This window comes from Rhincodon typus, chromosome 1 (assembly GCF_021869965.1).
Source record: "Rhincodon typus isolate 14 chromosome 1, sRhiTyp1.1, whole genome shotgun sequence".
In the NCBI taxonomy this organism is placed as follows: domain Eukaryota; kingdom Metazoa; phylum Chordata; class Chondrichthyes; order Orectolobiformes; family Rhincodontidae; genus Rhincodon; species Rhincodon typus.
This window is the reverse complement of record NC_063332.1, coordinates 141,758,922-141,785,085: the sequence shown is the minus strand read 5'-3', so window position 1 is coordinate 141,785,085 and position 26,164 is coordinate 141,758,922. Positions and strand designations below refer to the sequence as shown.

The 26,164-nt window shown below is 41.1% G+C and overlaps 1 protein-coding gene and 1 pseudogene across 1 annotated transcript in view; both read right to left on the bottom strand.

Moving 5' to 3' along the window:
- rxfp1 (relaxin family peptide receptor 1) overlaps positions 1-26,164 on the bottom strand; it is a 121,092-nt gene that overhangs the window by 12,172 nt on the left and 82,756 nt on the right. Inside the window, exons 8-15 of the mRNA XM_048599362.1 lie at positions 24,064-24,135; positions 23,892-23,966; positions 17,924-17,995; positions 14,366-14,437; positions 7,060-7,131; positions 1,547-1,618; positions 353-424; positions 19-248 (exon numbers count right to left, since the gene is read on the bottom strand). Coding sequence (XP_048455319.1) covers positions 19-248; positions 353-424; positions 1,547-1,618; positions 7,060-7,131; positions 14,366-14,437; positions 17,924-17,995; positions 23,892-23,966; positions 24,064-24,135 — 737 coding nt within the window. The remainder of the gene's footprint in view (positions 1-18; positions 249-352; positions 425-1,546; positions 1,619-7,059; positions 7,132-14,365; positions 14,438-17,923; positions 17,996-23,891; positions 23,967-24,063; positions 24,136-26,164) is intronic.
- LOC125483518 lies at positions 20,249-23,051 on the bottom strand (annotated as a pseudogene).

The following is a 26,164-nucleotide window of genomic DNA, read 5'->3' as shown; positions in this document are numbered from 1 at the left end:
CATTAAGTGTATACTTACAGCAAAGAGACATGATAGACAAGGCATGAAGCTTGTTCTCCGATCTGACGTAAGATCTCATGCAAACGACGAAGATGTTTCCAAAGCACGTAATAGCTGAAACCACCCAAACGAAAACTCGGAGGACAACATTAGCGAGCAGGTTCTCAAAGGATGATATTCCATCAGTGTTAGGTTTGCAGCTACGAACATGTGGGGCATAAGCACAGAATTGGAATTTCTTAAAATATCTGAAAGAAAAGTCAATTTGTTAGCATCCTTCTATCAAAATCATGGGCTGCAACAGAACATGATTTTAAAAGTTCCCTCTGGTATTTATATGTATGACACTTACATATGGGATAGATTCGTAAGAGGCTGGAATATCCTGTTACGTAGAGCCTGAAGATCCATTCCATCCATACTGCTGTAACAATAGAAAATATCAATATCCTTACAAGACATATCTATTCAATTAGTATTGATAGGATTTGAAGTTTTTTCTTATCAGCATTGGGATATGAAAACGCTCAATATTGTGGTTTTTCAGAAAACTTATCTGTAAATTGATCCCAAACTGGCGCTAGGTTCAAAAATTTCAAAGTGGCTCTGCATGAAGTAGAAATTAAATACAAAGTAGCCTTTTAGACTGAATGTATGGCCACTGTGGGACAGAGTGCCTCGTGAGTTTTTGATGGAGCACTGCAGCCCTAAAATTATACAGACGTTCTGTCAGCTACCCACCATTATGCTGGCTGTAAATAGTTCGCTACACAATTTCCATGAAGTTTCTGGAGATATGGCCGGCACAGCAGCTCAGTGGCCAGTACTGCTGCCTCACAGCACCAGGAACACAGGTTCAATTTCCAGCCTCGGGCAACCGTGTATGGAGTTTGCAAATTCTCCCTGTGTCTGTGTATGCTTCCTCTGGGTTCTCCGGTTTCCTCACACAGTCCAAAGATGTGCAGGTTAGGTGGATTGGCCATACTAAATTGCTCATTGTGTCCAGGGATAGGTTAGGTGGATTAGCCATGGGAAATACAGGGTTACAGAAATAGGGTAGGAGGGTGAGTCTGGGTGGGATATTCTTTGGAGAGTTGGTTTGGACTTGATGAGCCAAAAGGCTTACTTCCACACTGTTGGGATTCTAAAGCTGCTATGGACAAATTGCACAAAAAATAAATCAAAAATTGCAATACTTGAAGTTGTAGACACACTTGCTGAGCCAGTGAGTTTGGATGCAAACGTTTCGTCATCCTGCTAGGTAACATTGTCAGTGCGCCTCCGGTGAAGCGTCGTTGTTGTGTCCCGCTTTATATGCCTCGGCACATAAATAACAAGACGGGCAGAACAACGATGCTTGACCAGAGGCACACTAACCATGTTATCTAGCAGGGTGATGAAACATTTGCATCCAAACCCACCGGCTCGGCAAGCATGTCTACAACCTTATCCACAACCTGAGCCACAAATCTTCTCAAAAACTTTAATTACAATATATAGCTGAATATCAAAACATCCACATTGTAAAGGTCCTGGGAGAACTTACAGTGACTTTAGATTCTCCAGGCAATCAAATTGGTCTGTGTGGATTTGCTTCATGATATTGAATGAAATGTTCCTGCAATCACAACAGTGGTAACCAGTTATACTCTTTTTTTTATCAATTTATATTTTTTTGTGCACAGAATGTCATTGTAGGCTGTGGTACGGAAATGTTTCAATGTCAACAGCTTCACCTGTGATTTTATTACCCCAATCAAAAGCTGATACTGTCAAGTGTAGATGGGAATGAGTTGGTAGTGTATAGCTTAGTGATAATTTAGCTACAGGCTGTTCAAATGATACACTTGGCACGTGCACACTCCTGGTACAGATCTTCATCTGGCATCTGAATAAATTTTTCATGAACAGGAAGGAGAGATCACATCCTGTGTTAATCACAGCTTAAGTAAGTGTATATTTCTGGGATATTTGGAAAAGAACAGGAATTTGGTGCAGAGGAGAAATGGTGTTTATTGCTCGCTTTTTTTAGTTTATAGTTTGTAAGGTTTTCAATAAACTGAATATATTGAAGCCCAGAATCAGAGGCCTAGTGCAAAACAAAGAGTGACATCACAGGAAAACCATAAGTTCATTGGTTGATAATAGCAGCTAATTTGACTATCTATTAGAAGGTACTTTTAAATTACCGGTAAACAGGAAAAATGTTTTAAAGATTAAAAACTAAAAGGACAGTAGGAAATTTAAAAAAAAAACAAATTAAGGACTAAGCAAACAAAATGGAGATGCAGGGCTAGGTGATGTGTTGTACCTGCATGACATGGTATTGATGGACCCCATTGTAGTTCACAGTGACAACATATGTAGCAAATATTGGTTGCTTCAGGAACTCTGGCTCAGGGTTGATCAGTTGGAGTCTGAGCTTCAAACATTGTTTCACATCAAACAGGGCAAGAGTTCCCTGGATGCTGTGTTTTAAGAGGCAGTCACACCTCTTTCTACCTCAAATTCAGTCAGTGGTCAGGGATAGGAGGGTGTGCAAGGCAGATAGTGGAATCCAGGAGGAAGTGCTGAAGGAGTCTCAGTCCTTGAGCTTGTCTAAAGCTTTGAAATTCTTGCGCCCTGTGTGGATGAGAGCGAACTGTCATGGTGCAGGGAGCCATTCAAGAGCAGAGACAAAAAAGAAATATATTTGTAATTAAGGATAGAATAGTCAGTGGAAAAGACACTGTTCTCTGTGGCCAGGATCGAGAGTTCCAAAGGCTGCCTGATGCCCAGGTTCAGGATATCTCACTTGGGATGCAGAGGATCTTGGAGTGGGAGAGGAAAGATCCAGTTGTCATGGTTCACGTAGGTACCAACAATATAGGTAGAAAGAGAAAAGAGGTTTGGCTGAGGGAATATGAGTAGCCAGGGGCTAAATTAGAAAGCAGAACCAGAAAGGTAATAATCTTCAAATTATACACTGTGCCACAAATTAATTGGCACTGTGTCAACAAGATTTTGGTAAACGCATGGCTCAAAGATTGGTGTGAGATAAATGGGTTTGACTTCATGGGACACTGGGGACTGGGAAAGGAGGGAACTGTTCTGATGGGCTTCAGCTGAATCATGCTGGGGCCAGAGTCCTGGCGAATTGTGCAACTAGGGTATGGATAGGACTTTAAACTAAATAATGGAGTAAAGGTGGGATGGGTCTTATGAGCAAAGATTAAAAAGGTTGTGACTCTACTCACTGAAGTTTTGAAGAATGAGAGGCAATCTCATTAAAACATATAGGATTTTTAAGGGGTTTGACAGAGTAAATGTGGAGAGAATGCTTTTCCTCATTGGAAAGTCTAGGACCAGAGGGCATAACCTCAGAATTAAGGAGTGCCAAGTTAAGACTGAGATAAGGAGGAATTTTTCTCCACAAGGATTAAGAACCTTTGGAACTCCTTACCATTGAGAACTATGGTGGGAGAGTCCTTGTCTATATTTAAGGCTGAGGTAGATAAATTTTTGATGAGTAGGGAAGGAAAATGAACGTGAAGAGCGTCAGATCAGCCAAGATCCTAATGAATGATGAAACAGGCTCAACACACAGAATGGCCTATTTCTGTTTCTTTTTCTTATGGGCTATGGTCATAGCTTTTGGACTTGACCCATAATTTTCGATCCATTCAATTTTTTAAAACTGGTCTTTACATGCGTGACATGCACATAAATACATTCATTAACTTGAATGAACCACCTCCACGTTTTACTGAGCTGTGACTTGAATCATACCACTTATAACAGATTTTGTTGTCCCATTAAAATAGATCAATATCAAAGGAAGGCCAATAGATTGTGTGTGTGCCTGTGCCACACTACATTTTTCAATATTTTCTAACAAACATTCATCAATTGCCTTTCAAACATTTCAGTAATCTCTCTCACACATACTAATGCATTCATGGGATATTTTAACACTTTCATAACAACTTATGCCTAAAACTGTGAATCATGTAACTATCTAATCATTGTTTGAAGGAGTATGCTTATGTTACATTGAAACATCTGTCAACAACATTTTGAGACCCAAAAGTAGTTTGTACATGCATGAATCAATATGATAGCTTTACTTTGATACAGAAACAAAATGCTGCAGTGCTTGAAATGGAGAACTGGTTCGTCTTGATTGGAAATGTTCCTGGAATTCTACCTGAACTTGAATAGATCCGCTGTGTGGAAGTGGAAATTCAACAGCAGAATGAAATAATGGGTGAATTTTATTATTTCCTGTTAGCAGGTTTGCAGGTGGGGGTGTTTTGAAAAATCTCTGGTGGCTTTCTGCCAGCTGCTAAATGTCAGCAATTGTATCTGCAGCAGGCATGGTGTATTGCCCCCAATTCAGGCCCTTAAGTATTACTATTGATCCAATTATTAGCTGTTTCATGGCCACTTCCCACCTGGCCTCCATTCTGAGACTGACAGGTAAAGTTCAGTGACAGGCTGATAGCCTGGCAGACTATATTACTTGGGTCTCAGGCAGGAGGGGATTTGATACCCTCTGATGTGGGATTATCCTGACATAACAGAGAGAAGTGGGTCTGTCCCCATGCTGGCAAACAACAACATTTTATAAACTATTCAAACTATCCACATAAGTGGGGGTAGGAGAGAATGTTCTCAGAGCCTTACAGTTCAGTTCTGGTTCTAAGTATGTCTCAATGCCAGCATTTATTGCCCATCCTTATTGCCCTGGAGAAGATGGTGTTGAGCAGCCTTCTTGATCTGCTACATCCAAAGTGCTGTTAGGAAGGAGTTTCAGGTTTATGACCTAGCAACAGTAAAGGTTGTTAAAAATCATGTTTGGGGGGGAGTTTTCAGGTGCAAGTATACCTATACATCTGCTTCCCTTGACTTTCTAGATGGTAGAAGTCATGGGTTTGGAAAGCACCATCGATGGAGTGCTGGTGAGCTGTAGCAGTGCATCTTGTAGATAGTCAGTGGTGAAGCAAATGAATGTTGAAGGTTGTTGATGGGGCATCTGTCAAGCTGACTGCTTTGTCCTGGATGGTATTGACCTTCTTCAGTTGGAGTTGCAACCTTCCATTAAAGTAGAGAATATTCCATCACACTTCTGACTTGTGCCTTGTAGTTGGTGAACAGAATGGTGGAGACAGGTGAGTTTCTCGCTACAGAATTCCTAAGTTATGGTCTGCTGTTGTAGCCAAAAGTACTTATATGGCTGGTTCAGTTCAGTGTCTGATGTTGATAGTGGAGATTCAGTAGTAGTAACACCATTGATCATGCAGGAATAATGGTCATATTCTCTTGTTAGGGAAGTCATGGCCTGGTGCTTGTGTGGTGCAAGTGTTACTCACCACTTATCAGCCCAAGTCGCATATTGTCCAAATCTTGCTACATATGGGCATGGAATAGCTTAGTATCTAATGAGTGGAGATTAGTGCTGAACATGGTGCAATCATCAGTGAACATCCCAATTCTGACCTTATAATGGGGGAAAGGTAATTCATAGAATCATAGAATTCCTTCAGTGTGGAAGCCAGCCATTCAGTCCATTCAGTCCACACTGACCCTGTGAAGAGCATCCCACCAAGATCAGCCCCACTACCCTACCCCTGTAATTCTGCATTTCCCATGGCTAGACAACCTAGCCTGCACTGGACACTATGGGTGATTTAGCATAGCCAATTTATCTAACTGCACATCTTTGGATTCTGGAAGGAAACTGGAGCACCTGGAGGAAACTCCCGCAGACAAATGGAGAATGTGCAAACTCCACACAGATAGCTGACCGAAGCTGCAATCAATCCCGGGTTACTGCCCTAAGGAATTCCTGTGTGACGCTGTGGAACTGAGATGACTGACCTCCAACAATCGTAACTATTTTCCTTTGTTTAAGTAGAACTCAACCAGCGGAGAGTTTTCTCTTGATTCCAGTTTTGCTAGGGCTCCAAGATGCCATATTAGGTCAATTATTGCCTTGATGTCAAGGACAGTCACTCTTGTCTCAGCTCTGGAGTTCAACTCTTTTGTCCATGTTTGAGCCAAGGCTGTAATAAGGTCAGGAGTTGAGTTGCCCTGGCAAAATTCTAGCAATATTATGAAGACTTGTATTCCAGAACTAGTTATGCCTCTAGTCAGACTGTTCCAGTACAGCTACAACACTGACATCTACTGGACAATGTGAAAATTGCTTAGTTATGTCCCGTACACAAGAAGGACAAGTTTGACCTGCCAACTACCTGCCTATTAGTCTACTCTCCATTACCAGCAATCATGGAAGGGTGGTTACAAAACTGGCTCAGTCATTTTTTGTAATTTGTAAATGTCAGTTCAAAAGTACTTACAACAATGAATAGGCCTTTCAGCACGCAATCAAACTCAGTTACCATCCAAACACCACTGGTTAAGAAATTGGTGTTTATTTCACAGTTGATTAGACTTCCCCAAGAATGACAATGAGTCACTGCAGTAAAAATACAACTGGTATTATTGAAATTAATGCCACTACCACCTGGAAAGTTCTTAAATATATGTTAAATATGATTTAGGAACAAGGGACAGGAGTGGGTCATTCAGCCAATCTAGCCTGCCCCATAGTTCTCAAACATGGCTGATTTCTTCAATGCTATTTTCCTTCATTATCTCCATAACCCTAAGAAAATTAGTCATTTTTTGGTGCAGTATAAATTAAATATGTTTTGAACCTTAAAACATTAGAAGCATTGCTTTTCCTAACTGTTCATTAAAACTCAGCTAGTATTTGGTATTGATGAGCACAGCATGTGCTGAGCTCAATTATTCTGTTTTGAGAAGAGTATGAAGCTGGTATATGAACTGAGTCTGCAACCCTATGTTATCCTTTACAGGATTGTCAGATTTCTGCTCTATGCTAGCAGTCTTTATACTATAACCATTCAATTTTTATATGGATGCATTCCAAGCCAAAAATATCAACTTGTACAAGATTAAAAATTTTTATATGAATAAGAAATTACAGACTTTTAAGTTATAGCATGCAAGGTGTGAACACTAAGCGTGTAAATATAATCAAAATGAAATTACAATTGTAGGAGTTCCTTAAGTTGCTGAAAAAGATTATGCGGCAATTCTTGAATCCTGTTTAAAGACAAATCCCTGCAGAAACACACAAAAATGTTGTATTAGCTCTAGCAAGACATAACAAGACATGTCTGTAAGAATCCTAGAGAAATTATGGATGATATTAGTTGTAAATTCAGTTTCCTTTTCAGTGCAAATAAATGCAACATTAGCATTTCATTCATTTAAATGACACTGCCATTGCATCAAATTTATTATCTTTCTATGAATAATATTTAAAAACAAGGGCTAAAAATTAGCTGGCCTCATTTATGGGCAGTGGGCAGGGATCTGTAATGTGCCCATGCTGGTTGTGCTGGCGTGGTCAGCATGTAGATTTCATGCTGCCACCTCATTATTACAATCATAGGGTTGAGTGTCTGTCATGCTCTTGGCTGCTTCTAAACACATTGTACTGGGAACACATCGTGCAGCTAGTCTTCTTAAAGGGAGTGCGTCCCCTTTAAAGGAAAATTACAATGAATACTGAGCCATAATTTAAAAGATGGAAAATAGAATATCAGGGAAGAGACAGGATTTCAGGGTCATGGATGCAGTACTGGAGGCATTAGTGCTGGATGTGAGACATCAAGATTTCAATGAAGTCTTCAAGAACCAATTGAGAACAGAGTGGCAGCAGGAAGCCAAAGCAGGAAGCAGGAGGTCAATTCCAGGTTCTGGCCTTGGACACCAGTTCCGTAAGCAGTCCAAAGATTTATGTGGATGGTTAAGGTCATTGAATGCTTCTTCATTAGACCCCTCTTATTCACTGCATCACCAACATTTTACATTGCTCAATGCACCCCACTCATATCACTCAGTATGAGCTACCTACAGCCACCCCCTTTGTCCCAACCTCTCTGTGGCCTTCCTTTCTTCCAAGACCCCCTGCAGCCTGTCTTGCTCCCCTTAACTCCCTTGCAGACTCTCCATCATCCCCACCCGCTATGTAGCCTCCCTGTCTCTGGCCAACTCTTCCCCTATCTTCCCTCAGCTCCTTTTAGCCTCACTATCTTACCTGCTTCTCCCATCTTCATCTGCTTGTAATCCCCATCTCCCCTATCACTATTGCACACCCCATCTCTCATATTACCATCACAGCCCCATCTCCCCCATTATCTTTGCAGTCCACACTCTCCCCATACCATACTGCAGCTTCCTATCTCCCCTCCACACCACTTATAGCCTTCTTCTTTACTCAACTCCTGAAATTTGGCCCCTTGGGCTCAGAACAGGCCCCACCCCTTCCCAGGTTTGGCAAAAAGGGAGCTGGTTCCCGACACTCGGTCTGACATTCCAGCAGACATGTCTTGGTGACTCCTGCAAGGACGCCACTTATTAACCTAACATTTTCCAATCCTCCAACCATGCGTCGCTTCTCTCCTGTGTTTTCAGCCTATCAGCAGCACCAGAGTGACCCAGCATATAATTAGAGAGCAGCTCCTTATTGTTTCCTTCCATTGAACTTACTGGGTGTGCCTTTTCTCTGATTGGTTGCACCCTGAAGTGAAGATTCCTGCGCAATTTGACACATTACCCAAACACATTGTTGACAACTGCTGACACTCTGGTGTCTCTCTGGCAAGAATAGCTGCTAAACAGTAGAATGGAGCAGAGTAGACTGGGACAACAACATCTGCAGCACCTGCACCGAATGGAGGAGATAGACCTCAGCATCATTGGGCTGGCTATAATAGAGCTTATGGCATCCAGCATTGTTGAGAACTTTAAGGATGATGGCATGTTCCTGCCTTGTCCCCCTTTTTAACTGCAAGCACACCCTCATTATAACCTAACATTATGAACAAGCTGCTGAAAATGTGACCATGCTTCCCATGCCAACACCAATCATCTCCTTCTGATGTCTTGCTTAGAGACATACAAAAATTGCTACCTGCTCAATCACAATTGCCGAAGGAAGAAGAGGGAGCAACAGCTCAACACCGGACTGCACACTCACAGCCACTAACTCCAATATTAACAATAGGTTAATATTAACTAAGGTTAAGAATATCACATAGTGAGTCTGCAGGCATAAGTGGGCTATAGTCATGTCAGGACTAAACATAGGCTTAAACAAAAAGAGAAATTGCTGAATAACTCGACAGGTCTGGCACATCTGTGGAGAAAAAGTAGAGTCAACGTTTTGGGTCCAGTGACCCTTCCTCAGTTCTAGCATTAAAAACATTAACTTTGCTTTCTCTCCATAGATGCTGCCAGACCTGCTCAGTTTCTCCAACAATTTCTATTTTTGGTTCAGATTTCCAATATCTTCAGTTCTTTGTTTTATTATGCTAAATGAAGGCTTGTTTGCCAGCTCATTGGAGGACAGGATTGCTGATGACTTGTGCTGCAGAGACTTCAGGTGAGGACCTCAATAAGACAGCATACGAATGGTCAAGATACTAGATGCATTGACTGGTCTGTCAGACGCCTTCTGTCACTGCTGAGTAGTATGGAGGACTCTGGCTCTAAGTCGGCCAAGGGGACACTGCACTGAGCTTCTAATCTTCAAAGCTTCTGTTACATCTTCCTGTCATGCTGCCGATCCAGAGACACTGCAAATGTGGTCCTGTACCTGTTACAATTTGTTTGCACAGACCACCTACATCTCTGCATTTCCTGTAAGCTTTCAGTGATGCTCTTTGTTGAGTCTGGGAACTCATCAGAACACCTCCTTCAGTTCTGAAGGAGAGTCATACTAGACATGAAATGTTAACTCCTTTTCTCTCTCCACAGATGCTGCCTGACCTGCTCAGTTTCTCCAGCAATTCTCTGTGTTTATTTCAGGTTAAATAAATATAAGGGTGCTGCAGAGGCAAGTCTACTGGCAGCTGCAAGTCAGAAATTACCTTTTTTAAACATATTTTCTCAATCTTTAAATATTTTAAGTCTTAACACTTTTCTGTTGTCCTTAGGGTGTTAACTTAATCAGCTTTGGGTTTCAATTAACTGAAAAATATCAACAATTAAGCTTAGCTTAGTTAATTTCAGTTATTTATGTGCCTTCCTCCTGCTCCTATCTTCCATGTTTCTATGTGTGAAGAAAGCTCATGTGAAACATGTCAAAGCATTATTAATGAGTTGTGTGATATCCCTCTGTTCTTATCTCATTGTGCCTTGTCTGTACTCCCAAGGGGTACTCCCACTCCTACTGCTCTGGGTCACCATCCTCTAAAAACCTCAAACTCAGAGGAGGCATCATACTCCAAGATTTCTTCATTGTTCCAAGTTTCTCCTGTTTATAGTGTCAGTTCGGGCAGAGCATGACAACATTTGCGCATCTCAGTGGAATATGCTGACAGTCTCAATGCAATCTATCAAGGTATCTAAATTACATCTTCAGAACTCCTGCAGCCTGCTCAGTGGTCACTTACATATATTGCCTAACTCCTCTGCATCTAGGCTGGGGGTCTACACAGTACCTGTCACATTGGGTTAGTGCACTGAAAATAAAGCCCAGCTATTCCTGGAGTCGTCACAAAAGTTAAAGATTTTAAAGTAGTATGCAAATTTCTCCAGTTTACTTGGCCTTCAGATTCAGATACAGAGAAAGCATGGAAAAGGTTTCTCTACTGAAGAAGGATCACCATTTATTACAAATGATTAGACTCTAGCTACAGGTAAACAGTTATAAGCAATTTGCATGTAATATTGCTAATTAAAACTCTAAATCTCATATAAATTCCGATTTACAAACATAAAGACAGACAAATAGACAGGATTAAATAGGTAATGGACAGAGGGGAAAGACTGGAAAGACAGTTCAGTAGTCTTTGTCCCCAGGATCTATTGTTGAAAAGATTTTTATGACTCTTCTACTGGCCAGAACATTGTTTCAGTTGTCTTTCTTCAGATGTTTTCACTGGTTACAACAGGTTACAACAACAGTTGAAGGAATGATAGACTGTTTTTCTTCAGATTTATAGTGTATTTTGACTGCAGAGAACAAAGAGACCACTTCTGAACTGGTAAGAACTCTCTCTTTCTCTCTCTCTCTCTTTCACGCTATAACTTTTCCACAGCTCAAAGCTGTTCAGTTACCTGGGAACCAATGACACAGTTGTTGATAGGCAGAAAGGTCTCTGTAATCAACAACCAGTTACTAGTCCACGGACCAATCAACATTGCAGTACCAGCAAAAGCTGCATTTGTACACTCCTTCAGCTCCAACTCATCTGCAACTCAAACTGTAATTATACTTGTTCAAGCAGTTATTTACATGACACCTGTTAGGTGTCAGATTGCTTGCTTTCAACACTGCAGGCAGCCTTTTAAATACAAGCTTTAAAAACACTTCTTTCTTATTTCAGTCCACAGTTTTTAGAAATACACAAAAAAACACAATTCTTACACAGTCATAAGGAGGCTGTAACTTCAGTGGGATTGACCTTGACCCCAGAATTTATCTTTGAAGGTGTGGAATGGGCCTGAAAACATCAGCCAGTTGGGACAGCTGATTATATAGGTGATGACAGAACTTGCTGGGAACCTTGCATAGACCTGAAGGGTCCATTTGTGGTAGCCACAGATCAGTGGTAAATTGTGGGAGTGGAAGACCTCTCTGTTGATGGCCATGTGCATGGAGTTGATGATTCCCTGCATCTGGGGTAATCTAACAATGGCCCTGAATCCAAAGGCCCCCTTAGCCACACTGTCTTGAATGTTGTGAAATTCCAGGTATTGATCTGCACTCTTAAACAAGGCACTGATGTGACCATCGTGATATAGCAATGAGCCACATGCTTGGATATCTCCGGAAAAGCCTGGGAAAAATTATAAGCCATAGAAATTCAACACCAGGTGGCCTGCAATGAGACAGGCAATAGGTGTCCACCATTCCCAAATGGGCTCAGTTCCTTCTCCATCATGGTGCCTCAGCTAAATTATCTCTCTGGAGAAGAGTAGCCTTTAGTTACACTGCTGCTTGGACATTTTCAGGAAGCAGAATCTCAGATAGTAAACCCTCTCTTGCGCAAAACATGCTGGTTGTTTGCACCTCTCCACCTTCCTCTTTGGTATACCCTCTCAGGCTCACGATTCTGGTATCCCAATGGCTGCTGCAATCCCATTTCTGGTGGTTACAGCTTTCTCCCTTTGTGATATCCCTCCTCATTGGTAGTCTTAAAGCTGGAGTAAATGCACCATTAGAGCCCTTGCTGATTTTTCATTACAGTTATTTTATTCTTTTATCAATTTCGGTTCAAGACTATGAACTGTGAACTGAAGATGACCTTTGGATTGCAGGTAACAGCTTATGTTAAAAGAAAAAACAGATCAAACAAACTTTTGTTTATTTGTGAGGCTAGGCATGGAGGTTAATTGCAGGTTGGTTCTTGATTAAAAGGTTCTGTAGATGCTTCATCACTAGTGAAGACCATAATATTTAAACAGATAACAGAAGTCAGCTATTATGAGAGCAGTACCTGGGAAAAGGTTCCATCCAGTCTGGAAAGGACTTTATACTGAAGCAGATGGCAGATGTTCAATGGTAAGTGGGACCTCATGGTGGAGACAGTCTGTCAGGGAGTGGTCAGAGTTTGAATTGGGTTTTGGACTGTATTTTCTGTGAAAAGGAAACTGGCTGTTGATGTTATAGCATGAGGATTTGAAAGCTCCCTGCCTAACCTCCTATGAGCTGCCCTTGGAAGTTCAGAGAATAGAAAACCAAGTTATAAGTATCTGAGTGAACTGTAAAGGTGACCTATCTTCAGAATATCAACCAAGAAACCATTATCTATGCCTGTGGAACAACACCTCATGAAAGCCACTCTTGTTTTTCTTTTGTTTATCCTTTAACTATATTTGTTTATGTCTATCCTTTGTGTGATTGGGGCTGAAAACAAAGGCTTTTAGGTTTAGAGCATTGACCAATTAGATTACCTTGTTGTTTAATTTTACACTGCTAAAGTTACCATATTGTTAATAAATTGCTAAGTCTTTTGTTTAAACCACAAATTGGTGTATGGAATTGACTATTCACAGAGTCTATTCAATCAGAATGCCTCTGCCATGCCACCTGATCAGTGAAGCTGAGGTTTACTCATGAGCAATCTCTGTACAAGGTTACACTACACTCAGAAAGGCTGCAGGCTGCAGCCAAGACAAACCTGGAGCTATAGTGAGCAAGATTGAGAAGTTCCATTGTTCTCCTGGACTTGCCACAAAATTAAAAAAAATAAATTAACTGCCATTAATTGCTTGTCATTAATTGCTTGTTCAACATGCTCAACTGCTGTTCCGTCCCCTTGAAAGGCAGCCTCCTCTCGCCGGCCTAGCTGCCTCTGAGAATATGCTAATGGTAGAAATATGTTGGACTTCTCTTGTGACACTATTTATTGCCATTTTCCCACCTCTCTCAAGGCTCCCATTGCTCAGCTCCAATGCATTGACAAAATTCCAGCCTGAATTTCTCAGCTCGGGGTGTGGAATTTTAACCTTAGCCAACAGACAGACATTAAACAGAATGGAAATTTAGAATCCAGGCAACTATTCATGTGATTCCATTGTGTACATAGACTTTTAATTATGATAATGACCTACTTAGCAGAAAGTCAGTTATGGAGGGTTTACTCAGTAAAACCTGGTGGGAAGAAAGCAGGGGCTTTTATGGAAAATTATTAATGTCAACAACAAAAAAAAGGCACTGAAATCTTGTGTTTGCTCCTGTTCCATGTACACACAGCCCTGCCACACCCTCTTCAGCCAACATACAAGTTGGATAACCCAAGGGTTACTTAATGTTAGTCTAGCAAAATCTGGACTGCTGTCTCTAGATGTCTGTTTTAAACAGGCAGTTTACCACATCTATATTACTGAAACCTAGCTGCTAAAATGGAGCAGAACATCTCCTGGGGATCAGGCATGTGCACTCCAAAGCCTAACCACCCAGAAATCATTATTCCTCCTTTAATATTTCACATGGTGCCACAGTACATCTCCAGTCATAGCTACCCAGCTCTCTTCAACTGCTTGTAGGATTGCTTCCCTCATGCAACTAACTTGGATTGGGTAAAAATCTGTTAACACTATAGACTTGCTCAAGATCACTTTAAATGTTTTGGAGAAACATTTGAAGGACATCAAAAGAGATGGTTTTCCTCTGCATTTAAAATGTAACAAGTGATTGAATCTATTAATTTAGCTGAGAACTGGGAAAACACATCCAAATTTTGCCATGAGTCTTAGATTTTCATAAAGTCCAGCCATTGCCCATTTTGTTGCATTTTATAAATCTAATACACATTTTTTCAGTCCCAGTAACACTTACAGTTCTCCTAGCCTTTGTAATGGCGTGAAAGCACTTTCATGTATAGAGCTGATTTTATTCCTGCGGAGAACCCTGAAAATAATGCAAGTATTAGATCAGTGAATGCACTGCTTTAAAAGAAAAATACAAAAAACAGAAATTAGCAACTATGAGATCCAAAATTGATCAATGGCTGGGCTGTCCTACCAGTCCAGTTGAAGAGCTATTTACCAGTGCGGTAGTTTGGCTTTTGCTGTGTATTTCTAGCATTTTCTATTTTTAACATTAGGTTTTCACACTTGTTTAAATTTTACATATGTAAGTGTTTGTTAATTTGAAAAAATATCAATCAATTGCAACAATCAATTTGGATCTTCAATGAAAGTAAATAAAATGGAGATCTTACAAGGTGGGCTTGGAGCTAGAGATAGAAATGTATAATTCTCGGACATTTTGAAATAAAGCTCACACAATGGCAATGTGACAAGATGAATTAAAATTCAGAAGGAAAATGAAATGCCAATAAACAGATTTAGCAGTAAGTTACTGATTAAAATACATTAAAACATAATTTAGGTTTCTTTTTTCATTAAGAACTGTATAAAAATATAAAACAAAAGGCCACAGCAGCAACGTAAGATATGAATATATCAACAGCCTTTGTTAGAGTATGAATGATCGTCTTACAGGGAAGGCAATAGTGTATTGTTGTTCAACTAATACACTACAGACCCAAGTAATGTTCTGGATACTAGGGTTTGAATCCAACCATCGCAGATGGTGGAATTGAATTTAAAACTTTTGGAATTAAAAGTTTTATGATGACTGTGAAACTGTAGTCAATTGTTGTAAAAGCAAGTCACAGGAAGGACGTGGTCTTACTTGTGCCTCCAGATCACAGCGATGACTCTGAAAAACTGCAAAAAAGCCTCAAGGGAATGAAACCAGATGCACATCTGGCATTGACCTGGGCACAAGAAATGGCAATGGCAAATTCAAACACCCTATTGACACTGCAAAATCTTATTACTACATCTGTGAGCTACTGCTAAAATTGGGACAGCTGTCTCACAGACTAGTCAAGCAACAGCCTGACACAGTCATATTTACAGAATTAATAATTACAGACAACACTATCACTGTCCTTGATTATGTCCAATCCCACCACAGGACAGACCCAGTAGAGATGGTGGTGCAGTGATATAAAGTCAGGACGGATTTACCCTGAGTTATCCTCAATATTGACTCCAGACCCATGAAGTCTTATGGCATCAGGATAAACATGCATAAGGAAACTTTCTGATTAGCACAGTTCCCCAGTGAACTGATGAGTCAGTACACCTCCATGTTGAACTCCACTTGGATGATCCAGGATGAAAATGGCCAGAATGTACTCTAGGTATGGGATTTAAATGTCCATCACCAGGAGTGGCTTAGCAACACCACTACTGGCCAAGCTAGTCAAGTGAGGTCTTTTGCAGGTGATGGAATAACAAATAAGTGGGCAAAACATAATTGCTCTCATCCTCACCAATCCATCTGCTGTAGGTGCATTTAATCCATGGAAGTATTGGTGGGAATGGTCACCACACAGCCCTTGTGGAGGCAAAGTCATGTCTTCACATTGAAGATATCTTCCATTATGTTACATATCATTATCATTCTGGTGAATTGAATAGATTTTGAAAAGATCAATCAGTTCAAGGCTGGGAATCCATAAGGTGCTGTGGGTCATCAGCAGGAGCAGCAGATCTGTAGTCCAGTACAATCTGCACCTCATGGCCTGGCATATCCCCCGCTCTACCATTGACATCAAGCATAAAATGAGGTGTCAACCTGTTGAAGCTACAACATAGGACTACCTATTTGCAAAACAACATAAACAACAATTGACAAAGTCAAGCAACTAATGAATCAGATGTAAGATCTGCCATTCTGCTTCACCCAATTATGAATCAACAGAAGATGAAACTCCTCAAATATCTCAATCTTCAACGAAGGCACATTGGTGCATAAATTGAGGCTAAAGCGTTTGCATCTATTTTCAGCCAGAAGTGCTGAATGGATGATCCATCTTGGCCTTCTTCATAGGTCAACAGCATCACAGATGCCAGTCTGCAGCCAATTTCATGTGATATCAAGAAACAACTGAAGGCCCTCTATACTGCAAAGTCTGTGGGCCCAGACAATATTCCAGCCATAGTAGCAAAGCCATGTGCTCCAGAACAAGCCATGGTCCCTAACAAAACTGTTGTATAACATTGGCATCGACCCAACAATGTGGAAATTTGCCCAGTATGTCCTGTACACAAAAAGCAGGACAAATCCAACCCAGCCTATCAGTCTAACCTCGATCATCAGTAATGTGATGGAAGGTATCATCAACAATACCGTCAAGCAGTACGTGCTCAGCATTAACCTGCTCAGTGATGCTCAGCTTAGGTTCCAGGAGCCACTCAGCTCCCAACCTCACTATAGCCTTGGTTCAAACATGGACAAAACAACTGAATTCCAGAGGTGAGGTGAAAGTGCCTGGATTTGACATCAGAGCCACATTCAACTGAGTGTGGCATCAAGGAGCCCTAGAAAAACCAGAAACTGAACTGGGATAACCTATAAATAGAACTAGAGCACGTCAGAGACTAGGAATCCTGCAGTAGATAATTCACCTCCTGACTCCTCAAAACCTGTCAACCATGTACAAAGTACAAGTTGGGAGTATGATGGAATACTCCCCACTTTCCTGAGTAAACACAGGTCCAATAGCCCTCATGAAGCTTGACACCATTCACAACAAAATAGCTTGCTTGATTGGCACCACATCCACAAACATTCATTTCATTTACCATTGACACAAGCAGCAGTAGTGTATACCATCTACAAGATGCACTGTGTAAATGCATCAAGGCTCCTTAGACAGCATCTTCCAAACCCATGACCACTACTGTTTAGAAGGCCAAGTGTGCCGCACATACATAGAGAACCACCAACTGCAAGTTCCTCCTTGAACCATTCACCATCCTGACTTGGAAGTATATTGTTGCTCCTTCAGTGCTACTGGGTCAAAATCCTGGAATTCCCACCTTCAAAGCATTGTGGATGTACCTTCACCAAATGGGCTGCAGCAATTCAAGAAGGCAGCTCACTACCAGCTTCTCAAGGGCAATTAGGGATGGGCAATAAATTCTGGCTCAGCCAGAAAAATCCACGTCCCTGAATGAATGATAAAATAAATTATTTTATAGCAGAATCACGAAACTCGGGGCAAGAAATCAAAAGTCCAACTTTTTTTCCTCAAAACTCACCTTGGCTTACTTTAGTATTATGGAGACAGAGAATAACTGGTGAGGTTCTGATAGCTCGAGCAGAGAACTGGGATTTTGAAATTTTGGTAATTTTAAGAGGATTCTTGGAAATTAATAGTTTGATATCTTGCAACAATTTTTATGTTAAAGAATTGAATTCAGAAACCAAAGCCAAATTCATTAGGATGATAGTTTAGTGAAGGACAATGAAACATTTTACATGACAAATGTGGGAAACAGTCTGACTAAAAATTTCTCTGATCTTTTTACTTACAGTACAGTTAATTGGCTGCAATGCATAAAAGTTCCATTCTTCACAGATTCAATTTGATTGCCTTCAAAATCCCTAGAGTACAGATTATGCAAAATTTATTGCAAATTAACAGAATTCAGAAAACAATCCTTAAGCATAGTTCATAATTTCTCCAAAGTATTTAGAAATAAATTTAAAGAACAAAGTTGCAACATCTAACCAATAATCTCAGTTTAACATGTGAAACAAAAATAGAAAAATAGGGTATTTTTTGGCTAGGTAGCCAAGAATGTTTGCAAGGTTTACTTACTCTCCATTCTTTTATCCCCAGTTTACCTCGTCAAGTGGTCATGATTCCTGAACACTAGTAATTGAACTTTGTCAATTGCTTTTCTTGCATATTCCACAATTGTGACATCACTCCATTCAGTAGTTCCCTTTGAAATATAGATCACTTGTGTAGCACTTTGGGTAATTGATCTTTGGATGCGATAGCTCTTTCCTTTATGTTATAGTCAAATATTTAAAGGAGTGTAGATCAATGTGCACAAAATAAGGAGATTCTTCTCTGTTGGGAGTCATATGGGACCATGAGACAGGAGGCATTTATATGTTGAGATTGGGTAGTGGAAATGTAAGGAGAATTGGTGCATGGCTAATTGAGGAAGGGAGAGTGGATTATCGCAGACCTATGAGGACTTTTTGGAAGAAAACTGAGGAAGCTAGATTACACAGGTAAGGCAATATCTACAGATGGGAGGTGAAACATGATTATAGGGCTATAGAGGGAAGATCAATTGTGAGGTCCTGAGAGTAGAGGGTAACAGAGGGCATGTGATGGAAGAATAATAGAGGCTGATAGAGTGAAGTCCAAGCTGACCGAGGGAGAGTGCTAAGTGATGACTCAAAGCTCCAGGGATATAGACGTGACAATACGAAGACATCTCCAGAGCACAGGTTGAGGATGGCTCTGGACAACCAGAGTTTTACCAATGCAAAGTATAGGACTTCCCAATGGTGAGAAGTTCTCAGACCAGACAGCAGGGCCTCATGGGAAACAGGTCCTCTTCCTGTTCCAGTGTAGACTGAAGGACAGCCTACAGCGAGGCTTTGCTAAACTGTGGAGCAACTGATTATTTGTTCTGAAATATCACTCCAGGTGATTCAAGCAATTGCAGTTATCGGGCGGGGAAAATTGAGCAGAAAAACTTAAAGCTAAACTTTACCTTTACCTGTTTCTCCTGTGCCTCGGTCAACAGTTTCAACTGAGAGTCAGTAACTATCTCTTTACCAGGTATTCCTTGTCCCCCATGTGTCATCACTAAGGCTGTCTGCTGGCATGAACAGCAGTAGCCCCACTGTCTGATGATGAATGGAGCATAACAGCTGCATGGAAACTCACAGCAGGGAATGGCTGAATCCCTCTGATAATTAAACTAAAACACAAGCCCCAATCTGTTATGACAGGAGTAGGGGTTCCCTTGTAATAATTACCGCCTAAATACCCAGAAAAGCTCGCCTTTCCCCTTGTAATCTACTGAAAGAGTGGTTAAAAGAAAAGAAATCCGTGATCTTCACTTTACAAGTAGCAAGAGACAATTTATTTATTTAACCCAACAATGAATAAATTAACAAAATTACTAACAAACCGACAATTCCCCCCTATATTACTAACTACTCTGTAACTGCTCGAAATTATACTGGAATGCTGTTTAAATAAAGACAAGTCCCATTAATATAAATCCAATTAATAAGAAGCAATAAATTACAACTTAATCTCCCCAAGTTTGCACAGACTGTCTTCTGGAATATTCTGTCATCACTGCTCTCTTCACAAATGCCTTTTTTCTGTAAATTCTGCTGTCAGGAATGTTTTATCTCTTATAATTTCTTCGATGAGGCCTTTGAACTAAAATACTGTGGTAATTTTGATTAATTAGGTGGGCTTACTCTGAGAGCTGAATGGTGCTAACTCTGGCAAGTGGCAGTTGTCTTTCTCGTTCAGATGGCAGTTGGCTCTCATTTACAATCTAAGATTTTCTAACCCCACTGCACTTGCCTGCTTCTCTGATATACTTAAGTCCATTACAATTTCAGCTTTTCTTTTATCCAGAGTTAAATCAAATTCTAATCTGTTTGCTAATTCTAATAGTATGTACTTCCTCTGTTTTCCTAAACTTTCTTGGCAAATTTGCGAAGCATCTTGAAACCTCGGAACCTCTTTAACAATGTTAAGAGTCGTCCCCCTCACTTCTAATTTAACCAACGACAAGTACCTGAAATTAAACAGATTTTTTCTCACCTAACTTTTATTTAAACATTTAGGACACTAATCCCAAAGTCTGTTTAAATCTGTCCAAATCCATTCAGATCCCGTATATGAACCATCCAGATCCCAGACGCAAACCATCCAGATCCCAGACTTGATCTATCTAAATCCGTCCAAATCCCAGACTTGAGCACCCAAATTTTTAATTTCTTCCTAGGATTAGGATTATCTTGTGCATCATTCTCATGCTGTGAGGGTATGGAATCCAAAACACATGCTGAGGAGGCCAGGCATAAGGACATAAGAACATAAGAACTAGGAGCAGGAGTAGGCCATCCGGCCCTTCGAGCCTGCTCCGCCATTCAATAAGATCATGGCTGATCTTTTCATGGACTCAGATCCACTTACCCACATTCTCACCGTATCCCTTAATTCCTTTATTGTTCGAAAAAATATCTACCTTATCTTTAAAAACGTTTACTGAAGTAGCGTCAACTACTTCACTGGGCAAGGAATTCCATAGATTAACAACCCTCTGGGTGAAGAAGTTCCTTCTCAATTCAGTCCTAAATCTGCTCCCTCTAATCTTGAGGCTATGCCGTCTTGTCCTAGCAAGGCAAGGCTGCTGGGTTCCCTGTTGATGGCAATGCCAGCTTCTGTTGGTGCAGAAAGACAACTTCTTTGATCACTCTTGTGAGGTGAGCAAGGTACAGCAGGAGCACTGGAGCAAAAGGAACTATTGTTAACATGCTGGTCTCTGAGTATATGCAATTCATCAAGTAGTTTATCTATTCTCTCCTTCTTGCCTTGCAAAACTTTCAGCTTATTAACCAGCTGGACCTTTTGTTCTGACAAGTGGTTTGATGTTGAAGAACTTCTGCTCCTGGAAACCTCTTGTGTCAGTGACAGACTTTTTGCTTGTCTTCTGTTGTCAGGGACTGAATGGGAATGAAGCTGGTTGTGGAACCGCTAGATCAAATCATTTAGTTCTTCATTAAGCTCAGATGTTAATCACAGTCCCAAGACACTACCAGTTGTCTCTGTTACAACAGATTCATCTATTCCAACAATAGTCTGTTCTGCTTTACGCTGCAGTGCCAAAAGCACTGCTTTTGAAATGTCTTTAACTGTTCTTCTGTTCTAACACTCTTTTCAAAAGTTCACGTTGTTTTTTCAAATTTTCCAATTCTTCTTTTGCGTTTTCATGCCAATCATCTTCATTGCAGGAAATTCCATGCTTCTTGCCATTAATCCCACAATGCCAGACTCCCTTGTCTTTCAGACCAAGCCTGTCAGTTTCCCCTTTTGAAGTTGAAGTAACTGAAGAGCCCTGTGCTTGGGAGGCTGCATTTCCTAGCTTGTTATTCAATGCAGGGCTGAACACTCAGACTATGACATGCCTCTGCTTCATCTCATGCCTCAGATTGAACATCTAGATTTAGCGATGTAACATCAGCAACAGAACCAGATCCCACACAAGAGTCTGTTGTACCAACTTCATCCTCCTCATTCTCTCCAGCCAGAATTTTTTGTAAAAATTTCATGTAGAATTTTTCTTGTTGTTTTAAATGGTCTATCAGCTCAGACAAACATTCAACATTAGCAGGTCTTTCATTTTTTTCCATAAGGTCATCCTGCATAGAATGAGCCTTGCTAATGTAATCCTAAAACTGGATAAGTATGTTCAAAACCTGACTACTCTCTATTTCAGATTCTCCTTGATCATCTCTAAGTGAGACCTGATCACTAGGAAATGGATTTTTGCTTATGGATGCAAACAAGTCCATCCTTGATGTAGGCAGCTTAGTTTCTCCTCTTTGTGGGTTTATATCATGTTCCTTGCTTTTGTTGCTGGAGAAAGTTGAATGGCTTTCTATTTTAAACAGGTGGACAGTGGCTGTTTGCAGCTGTGGCTCTGCCATGAGAATCACCACCAATACTCTGCTCATTCAAATCACTGAAATTTACACGCTGTTTCAGCTTCTCAAGCTCTGCCAAGTCTGGAACATAGAAATGAGATGCATGCTTTGTAGGAGGATAACTCGTGGGAGTTTTAGCCCTTCGTTGACCAACCCCCGAGAGGATTCAGGAGAGATGTCGTTTCTAACTCGGCTTTCATATCCTGCACTTAACTTTTATGTTTAACTTGTTATCCTGGGATTGAGGGAGCAGTGATGAGATCAGAAGTTTCTAGCAGTAGCTGTAGTTTCAAGGTGTTTACCTTGTTGCGCATGCAGCTGTCATGTGACTATCATGAGCAGTTCTTTCAGGTATGTGGTAGGTTTCCATGCAGCTGTTATGCTCTGTTCATCTTCAGACAGTGGGGTCATTGCCGTTCATGCCAGCAGACAGCCTTAGTGATGGCACTTGGGTGACAAGGGATACCTGGCAAAAAGATAGTTACTGACTCTCAGTTGAAACCATTAACTGAGGCACAAGGGAAACAGGTACAGGTAAAGTCACTATCATCCTACTGGACCATAGGGCTGCTCTCTCATTAGAGACAGAGGCAATTGATGGTGGATCCTGAGGTCACCACACCTCAGGCAAGCAGAGAGGTTGAGGAAGGGAATCCTTCATGGTAATCTCAGCTAGTGTGGGAATTGAACCCATGCTGTCAGTGTCACTCTGAATCACAAACTAGCTGTCCTACAAACTGAGCTAACTGACTGGTCTTCCAGTTAACCTTTACTGCTCCAGTCACAGTTATGTGTTCTTTGTTTCAAGCAGAGTCCCCATGGTACCCTACAAATCAGGAATGTACTCGTTTGTCCACAAGCAATCCTTTCTCTTACCCTGCTCAAACTCTAGCTGTCAACTAAACACACAGGGGTTTGACTTTACAACTCCGGCCTCTTATGTTTCCTTCTTACTGGTCATTTTGCCCCTGTTGTGGGGTCATTAGATTAAACACTCTCTTAGTTCTGGTCGGCTTTCTGTTTGTCGGGGGGCGGGGTGTAACCAATCAGCTGACAATCCCAATCTGTGCTGATTCCGGCATCTGCAAGGTTGATTCCCCAGTGAGGGGGTGGGGAGGCATGCTCACTGAATCACAAACCTTATACAGAATCCCATCTTTTCTGATTAATTTTAAGAATTAACATTAGAAGTTAGTTACAGAAGGAAAATTTAGAAAGAACATAGGGTTATAACACCACAAAACAGGCTATTGACATCCTGAAGATGCCATTCTAGTGTCTTCACTATTTGAAAGATGAACAATAATACAGGTCTGAAGAGCTTTGGTTTGTTCTAGTCTACCGTGCACTGGACAGTGATAAAGTGAATAATTATTCGTGTACAATTCAAGTCTCCCAGAAAAACTACCTCACCTGCTCCTATTACTTCCTGTTGGGAAGCTTGATCTGCCGTCAATGCACCCTAACTGTAATTGCCTACTTTCTTACCTCATTGAGAAGCTGACATTTTGCTTCCCGCACAAGTAAGTGCATCTGCTCTCCTCACCTCCCACTCCACGCAGCAGCATAAGATCCTCTAATTGCTATTACAAGATTGTAATACAATGTTTATGTATAGAATATATTCATCATTTTGTAACTAGAACTAAAGTGAGGACTATTAAGTAAGACAGTCACTTTTTCTGTAATGTGTTTTAATTTAATTTTTGATTTTTTCCAATGTTTTTAAATCATGCATCAGCACAGTCACTAAATGGATTGAAGCTTCACTGGAGTTCTGATTTACAAATGAGGTACTTACAGCCAGTTTAAATTGGGCATCTCTTGACAGATAGGCTTATCAGGCAACTGATGGAAGGAATTGTTCAGCAGAACTCTAGAAAAATAGAGCCATAAACAATCAATTCACACCAATAAAAGGCGGATCTTTGTTTAAATTGCTTGAATCAGTATTGGTGAAAGCCAGAACTTACAAGAGAATGACTGACTTGAGTCCTAGGAAGGTTTGAGGGGAAATCTTTTGAATTCTATTGTTTTCAAGAATTCTGAAAAGATGAATTGGAGAAAGGTTACTTCTACACAATGGACTGGATATCAGCAAAGATATATATATGTATTAATGAAAATATATATACACATGAGATTAAGTACAGGGCCAGGAGTCTGAAATAATATGATTAGGATAAACTATACAGGAACCAACATCCATCATACAGAGTATGAGTTTAGGCATAACTATATTGAGATGCCTTATCGAGCCTCTATCCTTCACCTTCATGGAGAGGTGGGTGGAAAACATTTGAAAATAAATGTACTGGATATACTAGAGTTCCATTTTGATGTAATGAGTCAGATCAGTGTGTCATTTACAATTTTCACTGACATTTCCTTCTGGGTCCTTAGTCCAGATGCATTTCCACAAACTGGAAAAGATCTAGGCATAACATTTATAAATACAGTCTAGGCAGGTCCTTACAGAATGAAATATGTTGTTTAGAAACAATATCCCATGTAGTTTGTAATTTATTCTTCATATGTCATAGTGTGCAATGTTATCAGTTAACATGTGAGCTACTGCCTTTTTGTCTGTCTTTCTTGTAAGTGTCTCCCAATGTAACAGATCTTGGCAGTGAGATGAAATTAAAGTATAAATGTATTGACTGCAAAGGGCAATAAGGGCTGTGGTAATCAGCTAGCTCTTGGTGAGTCACTTGTTTGGATTGTGGAGATTTTGATCAGATTGCCTGTTACTGATTGCTGCATGGCAACAATCAGTCAAATGGTGTGCTGCACGTTCATTTTACTCAACTATTGACCAGATTGGCTTCTGTTGAGTTGGTGGCTAACTTAACGTCGCTATCACTATAAACTCTGACCTCTCTATTATGTTTCCTTTTCCTTTCACGTTTTTGTTTTTTTTTAATTTTTGCTTTCAGACAGTGAAACATTTGCTATAGGCGTGTATTTTGTTTCTCTGTTTATTTTCTTGCATTAGCATTCCTTCCTGGAAAACAAACCTGTTATTCAAATTCTCATGCTTTCCACCTTATTATAGACCTTTCTTCAGTCTTTGTTCCATCCATTCACCCATCCACCCATCCATGCTCAAAACTTCAGCACGTCTAATTTTTCCCAGAGATAGTAGGAACTGCAGATGCTGGAAAATCTGAGATAACAAGGTGTAGAGCTGGATGAACACAGCAGGCCAAGCAGCATCATAGCAGCAGGAAGGCTGACGTTTCGGGCCTAGACCCTTCATCAGAAATGGCGGAGGGGAAGGGGGTTCTGAAATAAATAGGGAGAGAGGGGGGAGGTGGATAGAAGATGGATAGAGGAGAAGATAGGTGGAGAGGAAACAGACAGGTCAAAGAGGCGGGGATGGAGCCAGTAAAGGTGAGTGTAGGTGGGGAGGTAGGGAGGAGATAGGTCAGTCCAGGGAGGACGGACAGGTCAAGGGGGCGGGATGAGGTTAGTAGGTAGGAAATGGGGGTGCGGCTTGAGGTGGGAGGAGGAGATAGGTGGGAGGAAGAACAGGTTAGGGAGGCGGGGACGAGCTGGGCTGGTTTTGGGATGCGGTAGGGGGAGGGGAGATTTTGAAGCTTGTGAAATCCACATTGATACCATTGGGCTGCAGGGTTCCCAAGCGGAATATGAGTTGCTGTTCCTGCAACCTTCGGGTGGCATCGTTGTGCCACTGCAGGAGGCCCAGGATGGACATGTCGTCTGAGGAATGGGAGGGAGAGTTGAAATGGTTCGCGACTGGGAGGTGCAGTTGTTTATTGCGAACCGAGCGTAGGTGTTCTGCAAAGCGGTCCCCAAGCCTCTGCTTGGTTTTCCCGATATAGAGGAGGCCACAACGGGTACAGAGGATGCAGTATACCACATTAGCAGATGTGCAGGTGAACATCTGCTTGATGTGGAAAGTCTTCTTGGGGCCTGGGATGGGGGTGAGGGAAGAGGTGTGGGGGAAGGTGTAGCACTTCCTGAGGTTGCAGGGAAAAGTGCCGGGTGTGGTGGGGCTGGAGGAGAGTGTGGAGCGGACAAGGGAGTCACGGAGAGAGTGGTCCCTGTGGA